The 15095-nt window shown below is 37.1% G+C and overlaps 2 protein-coding genes across 29 annotated transcripts in view; both read right to left on the bottom strand.

The window, feature by feature from the left end:
- WDSUB1 (WD repeat, sterile alpha motif and U-box domain containing 1) overlaps positions 1-2883 on the bottom strand; it is a 33376-nt gene extending 30493 nt beyond the window's left edge. For 4 of the 15 annotated variants that reach the window (XM_072875143.1, XM_072875153.1, XM_072875148.1 and 1 more), the window contains exon 1: positions 2080-2487. The gene's annotated coding sequence lies outside the window, so the exon portion shown is untranslated. The other 11 variants (XM_072875151.1, XM_072875152.1, XM_072875158.1 and 8 more) reach the window with 7 other exon arrangements.
- A 3017-nt stretch (positions 2884-5900) lies between these two features.
- The window catches only part of BAZ2B (bromodomain adjacent to zinc finger domain 2B), a 168179-nt gene continuing 158984 nt past the window's right edge, over positions 5901-15095 (bottom strand). For 13 of the 14 annotated variants that reach the window (XM_072874343.1, XM_072874339.1, XM_072874338.1 and 10 more), the window contains 5 exons: positions 14664-14799; positions 12842-12988; positions 9957-10216; positions 9039-9182; positions 5901-7757 (listed from right to left, as the gene is read on the bottom strand). In XM_072874343.1, the coding sequence (XP_072730444.1) occupies positions 7604-7757; positions 9039-9182; positions 9957-10216; positions 12842-12988; positions 14664-14799 (841 nt within the window). In that variant the 3' untranslated portion in view covers positions 5901-7603. The remainder of the gene's footprint in view (positions 7758-9038; positions 9183-9956; positions 10217-12841; positions 12989-14663; positions 14800-15095) is intronic. The other variant, XM_072874351.1, reaches the window with a different exon arrangement.

The raw sequence follows: 15095 nt of genomic DNA, 5'->3' as shown, positions 1-15095 counted from the left end.
CGGCCTTCACAGCCCCCCACTCCTTCTCTTTTTTTCTTGGTGGTAATGAGTGAAAGAGGAAATAAGCAATATTAATTTTTACGTACAGGGAGAAGCAAGGATCCAGAGAGATACAGAGAGCAGCAGGAGAAAGACACATGCAGGGATGGGAATCTAAACTATTGAGCAGGGGGCAGGCGGGAACAGAACTGGTCAGAGTACTGCAGATGACTTGCAAAGACTATAAACATTACGACAGAAAATAACTGACAGCTGGAGAAAATTTCAGTTAGGTGTGAGCATAGTGCTTTCCTTGTACAGCCAAGAAACTCTGTCATTTTTATCTTCTGTATTTTCTAACATTTGTGTATTACAGTGCGCAGAAGATGCAACCAGGATGAGCCCCATTGTTTTGAATGCAATACAGAAAAAAGGTAAGCCTTGTACTAAAAAACTTACAAAGTTACCTAAAAAGAAGCAAGTGGAGATAATAAAAATTGAATAACTGAGCACAGAATCAAGGGTTGCCTGTTCTGAATGTTTTATAGTAAAATGTAAACATTAGGAGAGTCCTACAGAAGCAAACAGTCAAAGGTACTGTTCACTCCTTATTCACCTTAATTCATTATTACAGGACATGTCCTCAACCATCCTTTGCTCTAACAGAAAACAATTGTCTGGTATGGACCCAAGAGCAATGCTTCAGCTATACCAAGAGCATACAAAAAAATAATCTTACACTTTTATGTAAACACTTTCAGCAACTATAACCACACGTATTCAGCATTTTTTCTCTTCCCACTTATAACTCCAAAAGAGTATGTTTGCATGTCATCATTGACACCCCCCCCAATTAATCAGGAAGCAGTATCAAAAAGATTCCTGGAAATTATTCTAATCTGGAGCTTGCTGAAATACATTCCAATAAATTATACCTTGCAGTTTGCAGATTCAACAATTGATACACTCCTTTTAATAACACAGCATTTAGAGCACTTGTTACAGTACAATTGAGTAGACAATTGGAGATATTCTTTAGAATAAAACCAGATTAAACAATAAATTCATATCTGCAGGTCTAACATAGATGAGCACTATGATTTGATGACCAGAGTCCAAGATAAATTTTCCTTTCCAGGCCTGAATACCTTATTCAAACTTCTGCTACCTTTCACAGTTAGGCAGCTACAATAGTGATGGCAAAACATGAGAGTAACACCAATAACAGGCTTGTGTTGCCAATCAGAGATTTGACACGATTTTTATGTAAATCAAACATCACATACTGAGTAACACATTTAAGTCAAAGTCAAAATGTGAATATTAAGGAGGTGATCAGAATCTGAACCTCTCCAGAAACTGGATTTGCTGCTACATAAAACAACAGAAGAAAAGATGAACTCCATGCACATTTTTCCAGTATTTAAGACTGCTGGGAGCAGTTTAGATCTCAGCATCAGACAAGCGATTTACACTACTGATGTCTGGGAAAGCCCCTAAAAGGTACATTCCAACCAGTTCCTCCCCATACTGCAGATCACAGTCAAGCTTCCTGAGAATAAGGAAGCACAGAGCCAAAAGGAAGTGCCTACAACTCTTAAAAGTTGTTTATGGTGAACAAAAACAGCAATGCTATTTCTATTGAGTGAATTTATCTAAAACAGCAGACTATTATTTAAGTGCTTCATTCTGAACAATAATTTCAGAGCTAAGAGGCAACTGAAAACAGCTATGTTTTTATATATATACATACACATATAAATTTGTTTTTACATATAAATACATATATATGCATATATGTTCATATAAATATGAATTCATATTTATATGGTGGCCATATAAATATATATGTGCATAAATGTATGCATGATACACAAATATACATGTATACATGTAGACACAAAGGTATACATAAGGGCAAAATAACTGTTCTCTTCAGGCAGTGCATGGCATGCAAATTTAGTTAAAGATCAGATCTTTGTCCATGCTCTATTTTAGCTTCAGGATTCTCCCAGTTCTACTACTATTCTCTTTAAAACCATTAAATGGATTAAGTAGTGTCAACAACATCTCTTATCTGTGGAGAGAAAATCAACATACTTCCTTCAACTAGAAGACTGAAGAGTCAGACAAAGCTCGACATCTGGAAAGATGAGGCTGAAAAAAGAATCTTAATCTCGTTGTTATGGGATTTTCAGGAGCTCACTGCAGAAAAGCAAACCTAGGAATGAGTAGGTTCAGGTATCAATAGTTTAAACTAGCTGAGGGAGCAACAAGAATCTGGAGCATTTGTCACCAGCGATGTTTAGCGCTATAGCGTTACCTTCTCCAGCAATTACAATTTTCTCCTAACCTGTAAGCCACCAGCAGCTGCTCACAGATAAAGCTACAGCAATTCTAGCCATTACTGACAACCCCTTTCCCGTTATCATCGCCTACAGTGTATCACCATCTAACGTCACTGCCCCGGAGGCGCAGTCAGGGAAACGGCTCAAGAGAATGCCGGTATCTCACCCCGAACTCTAATGGCGGGTTTCAGGTAAACGCTCGGGAAGCGTAGTGCCTCAGCTGCCCGGAGCGGCGCGGAAGGCCACCGCAGCCCTTCCACAACGGCAGCGACAGGTCACGCCCGCCCGCCCAGCGCTGAGGGGACCGGCGCGGAGGGGCCGACCGCAGGAACCCCGGCTCGCCGCCCCTAGACCCGCCGTTCTTGGGCACGGCACTGCCACGGACACACCTGGAATCGGACCCCAGCGCCGCCGCCTGCCCCCAGCCCCAGCGGGGCCCTGCGAGCTCTCCTTTAAACCCCCCCGGCGGGAGGATACACGCCGCCCTCGCAGGACCCTTCGCCGACTGTCCCGACGCGGAGCTCTCCCGCCGCGCCGCCCCCGCCACGCAGGCCAGCGTCGCTGCGCACGCGCAGATCTCTCCCCAGCCTTCCCCCCTGCCTTCTCAGCGTGGTGCAGCCCGAGCTGGCTTCCCCTCCTCTGGGCTGCACCACGACGCGAAGGGGGAGAAGGCGTTGCTGCGTTAACCGACGGCTCGCTGTCTTCATCATTCCTCTCACTGAAGCAAGGTCGCTGTGGACCTTGCTTTTAGCCCACTCCACCCACAACTCTTGCCCAGACCCTTTGCACTTTTCAGATTTGGTGGCGTGGATCTAGGTAACACCCGCAATCATTTTATCTGCTCGGGTGCATTTTGTCACTGTGTGACACAGGCCCCTTCAGTGGGAGGCAGGCTGAAAGGGGGTGTCGGTACCTGTGATGAGGGCAGCAGGCTGAGAGGAGGGAAAGGGGATGCTGGAAGGGAGTTTGTGAAGATCACCTCGGGGCAGAGGAGCTCTGGGATGCTGCTGAGTCTTCAGAACTGATCAACTCTGGACAGTGCCAATCACTACAGGGCCGTATGCTTCAACACTAGGTACGTGGGAGAAAGCAGTGACATATTTGCCAAGGCTGCAGGACTACATTCACAGCTGGTGGAACAAAAGATCATTACTGCCTTTCCCTGCACCTCGCTGGCTGCCACCAGGGCACCAGTGTGGCCCTCTGCTTCAGAATAAAAGGCTAGGGCTGGCCTTCCAACTGTTGCTCCAACCAGTGAATGATGAGTGAGATTGCAAGTTAATGTGTGAAGTTATCTGCTATTAACAGCTTAATTAAAGGAGTTTCAAACAAATACAACTCCACCAACCCCATCATTTATCAGGAAATTTACATCACTGCCATATACATGCTTAGCAACTCATGCAAAATAAATGGCTTATCAGACCACCTACATTTTTTGAGGAAAACAAAGTCACTTTCTTGGAGTCACTCTTTGCCTAGGAAACACTCCCTTTTATGTAAATGGTCTACCTTCCATGTTTGAATCTGTATGATCTTGCATTCTGTTTTATAGTGTGTTACCTGATTGCATGCTACTTGATTCACTGGTTGATGACTGCCCATTAATTATTCTGAATCCTAGGTGATGGCTAGTATTCAGTCTATTTTGTATGTGCTGCATTGACTTAGCAATCCATAAGATTATACATTACTAAATAAAACACCTCATGGCTTTACAAGAACTTGCATCAATTGCATCCATTGCTAGAGACTTCCTTACTGAAGAGGAGGGCAGACAGTTGATTGTGAATACCACACCAATACACTTAAAGACTGTTCAATAATATTTGACAGATGGGAAACTTGACATTACTTGCTAAATAAGACATTGTGAATCAGTAACATGCCCAGAAATTTAGCTTCTATCAGTTCTAGTAATCATGGTTAGTTTGGACAATATAACCAACAGAAAATTGTATAATAAAAGATAACACATTCATTTTTCTGAATGTACATACCAGCTATAAAAATTTCTGTTTAACTGACGTTCTAAGCTCAAGGTAATTTGAAAAGATTTATATAATCAAATAGCATGATTGTGGTGGTCTTGATTTCAGTCTTTAGCCCTCAGTTTGCAGGCATGTTTTGGTAAATCCAAAACATGTTTAATAAACAAAGTCCCCTAGGACACCTGTTCAGCATATTATATAAAATGACTGTTCCTCAGATGTCTGTGCCCATTCACAGTTAACAGAGCACCTCTACCCTTCTAATTGTCATTAGGAAACTACAGAAATCATATAAAAAGATTAAAGAAAAAGCTTTAGACCTGTTTTTAAAGATATGTATTTTGTCCCGAGACAACTACAGCTTCCGATTTTCAGCTCCTTTTATATAATCTTTTTTTTTTTTTCCCCCCAAGAGATGCCAAGAGACAAAAGAGAACCCACACTCACAACCAGAATGCTCTTCATTGAGCACCATTAACGGTACTTTAAAATAAAGAGTTTGAAAGCTTGTCAATAAATTCTCTAAACTAAGACCAGCATACTTCGTTCAGAAAGGAAGAGAGCACACTGGAGAACTTTTCCTCTTAAGAAAACAGACAGACAGAAACATCAACAGGAGAGAAAGTTCGCAAAGAAGAAAAGTTAAGCACATTTTTCTAGTGGTTAAATCCCTGCTCTTTTCTATGGAGATATATGATGGCACGTGTATGATACAAGTTTGCCATTCAAATATAATAATTCCTGTGAATTTAATTTTACTGAAATAGTAATGAAGACATACTGCCTGCTAGTAAGCAAAGCAATACGTTGGTAATGTCAAGTTGAGAGGTGTGTCACTGTCATAGCTATAGTAGCTATTATCGCCCTAACTTTCCCAGCTATTCAGATGAATTAGGATACAATCTGAAAAAATGCAACTATGTATGTAGTGTAGCTGGTAATGTTGTTCTGACTTTACAGAAAACAAGTATTGCATCTAGTATGGCAGACAAAGCATTAGCCAGTACAGAATCTGAGAAAAAGACCCAATTGTTTTGCATCAAAGAAATAGTTTTCACAATGATCTAAGCATAACACTCTTACAAGCCTACTATCATATGTTCAAAACACTGATTAATCTTCACATGTCTGGAACATGCCAGCAAACCTTTTTATTGAAGTCTTCAGAAAGGTAATGAAAAGAAAAGGCGTGAAGCAGTCAGTGATGGAGCTAATGTTAGAATGCTAGACTGGCCTGACACCCACATACGATTTTTTTTTTTTATTCTAGGTAACTCGAATTATTCTAGCAGGACTTTAGAAAAGAAAAATATTATTGAACAAGATGTTCTGGGGAGGGAAACAGAAACAAAAATTTTATTAAAAACCAGGCACTGACTGTTCTTTCTCAGCAGAGACAAGAAGTATAATGGAAAGGGAGTATATAAAACAAGGCTCTAAGACTCAAACATGTCAAGCCTAATTTAAAAGCAAAAAAACAACACCTCTTCCCCCCCCCCCCCAAAACATTACTTGGTGAGGGAGCTATAGGTATTGGGGTTCCACAACATTAATTTGTCATTCCTCTATTTTATTCAGTCAGAGCAAGGATTATGACTCATGCCCTTCTACGGACCAAAAAAAGGACAAATCCGTGCATGGACAGTGGTTTTAAGTAACATTACATGTGGCATGTATTTACATTATCATGTGCATTCACACTGTAACAACAGTAAACAGGACTGGCAGAAACAGGTCAAATACGAGGCAGCCCAATGGTTAGACCTAATGTTATTTACGCTCATTCAAATAGGCAGTTGAACTGCACTCTGACTGCTTAGCAGTTGCTTTTTTGAATTACCATTAAAAGGCCAGGAGAATTAGATGCATCATAATAAGAACTGAGTGTTAAATGCAAGACTCACAAGATATTATTTAAAAAAATCCTGTATACACAGGATCTTAAGTATTAAAATCGCCAAGAAAATCTGGTTTGCAAAACAGTCTTTTATTGTATCCGTGCCACACATACTAGTGAAAAATAACACTCCTAAAAAAGGAAAAGAAAAAGAATGCTTTCCACAACATTTCTTTTAAATAAAACTTCAAGTACTCTTACATTAGTACAAAAAAAATTCTGATCTATCTGCCCCAACAGGCCACCACAACACACAGTAGATAAAACACAGTGGTTACAAATGTCTTTGTTATTTCTGTGGCAAGGCAAATGGAGGGAAATGTTTCTATGAAAAAATACTGTGTGCGTAGGAAAGTGTCACAATTTTATTCCACATGGATACAAATGATTATACTTGAATTTGAGGCCGTGGTGGCTTGAAATTATATAACAAAATAGAAAAATGGAAAACTAATATCCCCTACACCCTGTTTTAAAGGCAGGCACTACCAAGATTAAGGAGACTCCACAGTGTTGGTAGAGGATAATTACTGTACAAGCCGTATAGCTATAATTACCTTAAGACTAAAATAAAATGCTACCGTCCTCCTAAGGCATAAACAATAATGTCTGCAAACAATATGTACACATCATACATATTTAAAACAAGACTTAATATAAACAATAATGAACAGTATATACATGTCTCAGTTTTTCTTCACTGTCTTGAAATACAATTTAACTACACAAGTGATGCAGCAACATATATATAAATGTACTTGTAACTCTACAGTAAAGTTTAATTTTTAGTGCTTTTACAGCACATCAGTGTAAACAGTTTTACTTGGCTTTGTTTTATATTTTAAAACATTCCTTGTTGTATTTTCAAGATTTAAAGCAATTTTCTAATTCTTCCTTTTCACAGAAAACGAAGATTCTGAATGCTGTATAATCATAAATAATTCATAAAATTAAATACATTCACTAAAAAATAAACTACAAAGTAAAAAAATGAAAAATAGATATTTATTGAAAGGGAAAAGAGAACCATTTCCCCGAGTAGAGCTCTGGTGGTTGAATATTCAGTGCGTCTTGATATATTTTAAATTGCTATTGCACTATAAACACCCCTTTCTTTGAAATTCTTTGGGTGTGCTTCCCTGTTCTACCTAAATTAGTTTGTTAAAACACACAAACCAATACCCAAGGGGCCATGGTTGCTGTAGGAGTGAAGCCTTTAGAACTAGTATCACAACTCTGTGATATTTTAAAGGAAAAAAACAGTCATTAGTTATGCATGTGCCTTGCACTTTCATGTAAATACAGTTCACATTGCTGGTCTTATCAGTCCTCATTTAATGAAAAAAAAAAAAGAAAGAAAAAAAAGACAAAAAAGAGTTCTGGTAACTTCAGCTCACTTTGAAAATCTCTGTCCATTTTTTTTCAAAATACTTCCTCATGTTGTGGCCAGCCCTGCCTATGTCAGAATCATCTTCATTAAAGGTTTCACAGTTGTCAAAAACAAGCCTGACATCTAGCGAAAATGCTTCAAGATTAGGGTACCTGAAAGAAGAAAAAGGTGAATGATTTTTGGAACATGGAGAATCAAAGGGGAAAAACACTTCAACTACATGAGAAAGAACTACCTTAACATCAGTGAATTTGCAACCAGCCACAGAATATTCAATTAACGCTCTGCATGTTAACTATACTTTTAATTTTTTAATTCTAATTTAAATATTAACAAGAATATGAACATCAGTGGAAGGAAATACTCTCTCATCATTGTATTTGTTATTTTCCTCAAAAACTCTGTAAGGTAGAATTTCAAGCCCGTACTGGAAAACCAACCTTTTTAAAATTAACTTCCCCCTTCCCTTCAATAGCTTTCTAGTGAAAGTGCTATGGCTATTTTCCATTTATTCTTGGGCTCAAGTCCTTTCAAAGTAAGCGTTGAGTACAGCTGTATTTACCTAGAAGAGGAACAACCAGGTACAAGAAAAGGCTGCCCAGACCAATCCTGTAATATTGTCTTCGTTATTCTTTTTATTATCCTGAACATACATGGCCCAAATAGTGTTCCAATATTCAAAGGAATTATTAAAAAGACAGTAAAAGTTACAAGTCTACAGATACCAATGAGCATGTGTGGAGCATTTAAATCTCAGATTCGAGGGAGAAAAAGCCTAAAGAGGCTAAAAAGCCCCTTGTGTTACCCTAGGAAACTTGCTTTGTGTGGGGTGACAGACGCTGAAGAGGGTCAATCCTTATGGATGACAACATTTTCTTTGGTGGTGGGGAGTCATTAGAGCACAGGGATGTAACAAGGAGGGAAGGGGAACAGAGGAATATAGTGTCTTTTTCTTTTTTAAGTTGTGCAGTCTAATTCTAGGACTATAAAATGATTAACCACCATTACTGGAATGTTACCTGGCTTCCCGCAACAGGGGTACCAACTCACTCCACAGCTACATTATTTACAGGGACTCCATTAGCTTAAAGCCCACACAGTTGGTTCTTGCTTACGTGTAACACCACTAAGATGTCTCAATGAGAAAATATGAGGGGAAAAAAGTTTTTCCTGTTGATTGATTTTGTGCATTTGACCTGGCAGTTTTATTGTTTTTCAGACAGTTCCACAGGTTCTCCCACCTGACATGCTATTTCACTTAGATATGGCAAAGACAGAAGTACACAGTTAAGAATTTTTATTTTGACTGTAAAAGTAATCAGAGGTGCCAGAGCAGGCAGATCAAAAGTTTAACTAATTTTAAAAAATGTACTGTATTTCAATGTTTAAATATTTTTAAAATGTAAAGTAAAATTTACTATAGGTTTACTTACTGTCCACTACTTAGCTTGTCTCTAATGGTGGAAAAGTCCATAGGTTTTTTAATAACTTTCTTATAACCAGGAACAAGTTTCAAGTTTACAGGAAGTAAGAAAGGCCAGGCATCTTCATGAGTTTCCAATTCTGAGAGAATCATGCTGAATAAAATAAGGTTTTAAATCAATATTTTTAAGCTGTTCATATATTCACAGAGGTTTTTCACCGTTCCATAAATTCATCATGTACCGCCAACGTATTCACTTAATAAAAGGAAAGCCCTGTGCAAGGCTGAGAACAACATCAATAAAGACCGACGTCTTAAGGCTATTTTAAATACTCAGTTAAGTTCTCTCCAGGCAAGCTACGTAAGATGCAATTCTAGCGATCACAATTCTAAAAGAAAAACATGGCCCTGCAACTTCAATACGTCGAACCTCAATGTAAACCATTTGCAAACCAGTAAAACAGGTGCTAATACTGGCTTTCTAAAACTGTGACGAGGCTAAACCACGTCACTTTTGACTGACCAGCAGAACTACAAAAGAAGACGCATTCCTATTACTGTCCCCTCCTCTGTAATGCAACGCCTTTCAGACCTAGTGGATAAACATCTTTGCTATACTTGAGAAAGCTGTCAGTACCACTGCTATCAGGGTTCTTTCTTCCCATTCTTGGAAGCGCATGTAGGAGTAGATTTTACAGACCACATTCTAACATTAGGTACTTTCCTCTTGGGCTTCATTACCAAGTACAGCAGTTACTCCCAGCAAGCACACATTAAATCCTTTATATATATACACACTCAAATTATTACAACCTGTATGGGATACATGCCAAAGAATAGGGTTCTTTTGCCCCAAAACACAGATAAAAAGAATCAGGTACTACTTGTTTCAACACCACTTATCCAAGTTTAGAATTGGTCACTTTACCTGCATATAGCCAGGTCCTTGGAGTCATCTCTTTTAGGTTTCTTAATAGCAGTGAAATTTTCTTGCTTTAATTGGCTTACAGAAACATTTTCATCCAATTTTCTTTTTTTAGGGTCTGTTTTTCCTCTTTTTAAGGAGGCACTGGTAGTTGCAGAGTCTTCATCCTCTGTATCTCCTGCTAATTTCTTGCTTCTCTTTTGTTCATTACTTTTTTTCCCTTTGATTTGAAGTTTTTTTATTTTTAGAGTTTGACCACTTGCCTACAATAGAGAGAACTGAAATAAGCAATAACCAAGAAATTACAGAAACCTCTGTTATTACTGATAGACAGCAATGAAGATCAGAAAAACAGAAGCACCAAAACAATTGAAATATTAAATATCAGAGATTATTCACTTTTTGCTCTTCTCTAAAGGCAAGTAAGGCTGTAGAAATTCCTGTTACCAGTGATTTAGGTTCTCAACTTGTGACAATATAAAAGCACCCGACCTTCAGCTTAGTAAAACAGTACCTCCCAACAAACTAGGCTGGCATAGTTTTAGACAAATATTTGTCTATTCCTAAAAGACTGATATAACCACAGCTGGAACAGCATATTCATTTTCAAGCAACCATATTATTTGCAAGATATGGAAAACTGGAAAAGAGTTTTTAAAGAGTCAGGGATGGGATCAACTGATTTAAAGATTAAAAGCTAGATAAGAAAGATATGGATAGCTTGGCTACAAGACAACTACAGGAGAACATAAAAGGAGTATGACAATACAAGAATGCTACAAACGAAGTGGGGAAAAAGGAACATTATTTAATACAGAACTATTTGTAGACAGTAAGATGAAACTACAATTTAAGATGAAAAAAGTAAGTTGTTATGGGTACTGACAACGGCATAATATTTGAAGTCATCATTCAGATCATTAGAGTAGGAACTTTGTGGAGTGTCAAGTCAAGCACATGATGCCATTGGAAAGACTCACTGACAGTCAAAGAATGAAAAGGTAGAAAACAGTTTTCATGAAGAGAGCCAGCATCAAAAGTACTAAACTCTGCCTGTGTTACTAAGACTACTTTAGATAGTTTGAACAATTTTTAAACTGTAACATTTATATTTTATATTCTCCTATCAAAACACTATTTGGTTTTAAAGTTGTCTAAACCTGTATTTTTATAATATACTTTTTCAGAGTTAAGAATATGCAGATTTTGCTACCTACTAGAAACCATTACTACAAAATTCCTTTGTTTCACGAATGTCATAAATAACTTTCTTAAGCATTTGGCACTGATTGTAACTAGCATGGTGAAAAACATAGTCAGTTTGTACAAATCATGATGAATGAATGCACGAATGAGGAAAAATGTATGTCGTGCACAAAATTCCTTTTGCTTAACACAGAACACTAGAAAGATTTGTAAATAATTGTACTCTCTTAATGCTACTCTGTATCATGACTATGTTCTTGGTCCAGGGATAGACAAACAGTCAAGTACATCAGTTCACACGGCAATTGAAGAGGAACGTTGATTTTCAGCCATTTGGTTAAAAACACAATGTAAGGCAATGAGAACAGATCAACTCATCATCTAAGGCTTGACTCAGAATTAACATTCACAGAACATCTCAAAGTAGGTGGGACTGGCAGATGTTGATGTTTTTCTTGTTTTAGACAAAAAAAAAATTAAAGTTGAGTTAAATTAGGATGGCATAGTTTATACCTAGTCTTCAACAAACTGTTTCAATGTTTTGCAGAATTTTGAATCAATATTCAGCATGTTTTAAAGTTCTGCTGGAATTTCACCCTAAATTTCTGGCACCTTTATCTCTCCAGCTTTCAGCCAAATTTGGGACAGAAAAAAAAACTGAGAAAAAAATCACATTTTTCTGTTATTCTAAACCCTAAAGTAGTTATTGAGGGGAGAGGGGGACGCACACATCAAGAGAAGTGATGGGATCAGTTATAGCATGATATGGTAATTTCTATCTTTATAACAAAGTAAGCTGTAATATAACCATGATAATGACAGATAAAGTTACAGCATGAGTTAACCCTTTATAAACTACTACACAATCTCAACAGTAATCTGTTTTTATTACTTCTGTTGCACATAATGGTTTAAAAACAGTTTGTCTTCCTTATTACTTTGTGAAAGATGCACAGAAAAAAGGATCCCATTGACAACACCAGAGAAAATACAAAATTGAGTATTTACTGTAAAGGTACTTCTTCAGTTACAGTATTCACAGGTAACAGTAGAAAACATAGCTAACAAGTTTAGCAAAAAATGCATTTAATTTTAGGACTAACTAGGGATGGGAAAATTGTGGAGTTTTAAACAATACTAACTGCTAATTCAGTCATTTGAATAGAACTATCCTAAAATTCCATTTAGACTATTTTTCTGGGGAGGGGAAAAAAAACAAACATCACACAGGAAACATACATAGCCTCTCTCTCAAATGTACTGTGTATCAAAAAAAGAAAACTAAAGTATGCTGTACAGAAATGACAAAAAATATTTACTAAGTATTTTCTCTGATTTTTCTTTTTAAACAGAATGTAAGACATTGGTCTGTCAACACTTAACAATGAAGCTCGAAAGACAAATACTGAAAAAATTCTAAAAGAGGAATAAAAAACTATGGTACTGAATCACCAAGAAAATTCTGTACCTACTTACATTTAAAAAAATAGTTTAAAACAAATAAAACTGTAGCCTTTAGTACCACTAAAATCCAAGTTAAATAAAACTATTAATCTCATTAATGGCAGCCCAGCCTAAAACATACAGACCATTATTTTCATTGGAACACACCGGTAGACCTGTAATTCTACCGTCTATAAAAAGGTCACTATAAGTCACTTCACCTTTATGTTTAGTATTACCTTGGCTATGCAGGCAGGACAAAACCAGTCACCATCCGGTATGGTAGTGATCTTGGGTCTGTGGCAGTACGTATGACAGCCTTTATCGCAACCATCACAAAGGAGCAGCAGTTCCTCATTATCTCCCTTTCGACAAATTTGGCAGTACTATAATACATGAAAAATGGCTTTAATTCAATTTTTAAAATTTGAAACACAGAAATGGTACCTAAATTACCCTTCCCCTCCAAACACACAAATTCTCTCAGAATTATTTTCCTTCTATTTTACCACAATCAGAGTCTACTAATGATCACATTTGTAAAACAATATATGCAGTATGTCAAGGACTAATCTAAAGGCTACATTTGGGAACACATTTGAAAAGCAATTCATTATAAGATAGGTGTCCTACAGCACACAAAACTATGAATACTTTTTATATTTCATTAATGTCCATGAGAAGTCAAGGTATCTTATACCCATCAAAATCACTTGGCCCACGCATACTATCTCAGGAATCTTCTCTTCATTTATGCCCATACTGCATATATAAGTTGCTATTTCATAAAAATAATTTATATTTATGACAGTATTTTAAAATAATAATCAGTAAGGATCTAAAGGCTACAATGAACAAATTCAGTAAGGCAAAACAAATGATCCTAGCACTTCCTAAAATTCACACTAACTTAAAAATATCTAATGTATTGTCAATTTTCTTACACATATTGTGTGATTTTGATACTCCTCTATATCTGGACTTCTTTTTCAGGAACTTAAAGATCTCCACATGTTTTCACCAAATACTTATGTTTACTGCGTAATTAAATGCATAGAACATTTCAATCAAATTGAGAATGACACCATACTTTTTTCTGGATAATAAATTACTACACCTTCAAACATTCAAATGCCTTTTCAGGTGCTCCTACTAAATTCATAAACTTTTTTCTCTAAAGATACAGCTTTAAACTTACAGCTATATAAACTCAAAAGGTATGGCCTTACACTATAGCTTCTAAGTCATCCTTTAATTGTCCAGATGTAATTAGAATCTGTATAGGACTGGCAGAAAATAAAAAATGAGGGAAAAGACCACTAATGGAAGAATCACTTTTGCCACCCACTACATAGCACTGGCCATACTTAATCACATCATAATCACTACTGATGTAAATTTTTGTTTTGTAGTAAAAGTTTTGTTTTCAGAAATTTGAGGTTCAAAGGTCCATGCAATTTTTGACACATGCATTTTGCATGCCTTCTTTGTATATGCAGTTAACACAGATCTACTTGTTACGTGTACAAGGAAACGGGTATTTCAGCCTCTTTGCTCACACCCTTGCCCAATTTGTTATGTTCAATTGTGAGAAGCGTGCATGCAAAGAAGCCACACATTTGGAGCATCTCAACTTTCTAAAAAATGAAGTCCTTAATTGGGATATGTGATGTTGAACCTCCATAAAGCTTATGTCACGGATGAGATCAGAAATATTCCATCAGATAGAGTATCTTCCATCAGATGGAGCCAGAAATGACTCTTTTTTACCTAAATGTTAACAACTAAGAGTAATGACCATCTTAAATAAAGCAACCAGTTACAGGGGCTTTTTATCTTAGAAAGTTCAGGATGCTGAATTTGGCAAGAAAGGGTCAGTCTTTTCCATTAGGCTTATATTTATCTGTGCACAATGTACAGTTTAACTGTATTAAGTTTTACACGCAGTAATAAGAAATGCGTTATTAACCATGGTATCTTAAAATGCCTAAAATGGGAAAATAAGATATAGCAAAAATAGTTTATTTACAGTATTTTTTTAAAAAAATTAAAAACACTTACAACTTTCATAATAGATTTTTCCCATGCTATTGATTTCTGTAACTGCTGAATGCACAGAGCTACCTGTGCAGCACTGCGCGCTTCTGACAATGCCCTTCTCCATACCCTTAGCCCTGGAGCAATATCCTCTTCAGTTCTGCATTGAAATACAGAGAAATTAAGTAGGTCACATCCGTGTTTGCTTATGTGTAAACGTGGAACAATCATTATCACATTGAAAGCCAAGCAATGACAAAACGTACACAGCCAATAAGTATAAGGTTTAAGCAACTAAATTTCATGTAGTGCACAGACTGTGGCTACGTGCCTCAAAGCTTAGTCACAACCAGTTAAATGTAAGATAACTTTGCAAGATTATCAACAAACGTAACAAAAAATATCTTTACAAAGCACCATGCAGAATAACATGATCCATTTGGATCACAGACATAC

The sequence above is a fragment of the Ciconia boyciana genome, chromosome 10, assembly GCF_034638445.1.
Source record: "Ciconia boyciana chromosome 10, ASM3463844v1, whole genome shotgun sequence".
Classification (NCBI taxonomy): domain Eukaryota; kingdom Metazoa; phylum Chordata; class Aves; order Ciconiiformes; family Ciconiidae; genus Ciconia; species Ciconia boyciana.
Note: the sequence above shows the minus strand (reverse complement) of the source record. Positions and strands in the feature narration are given on the sequence as shown.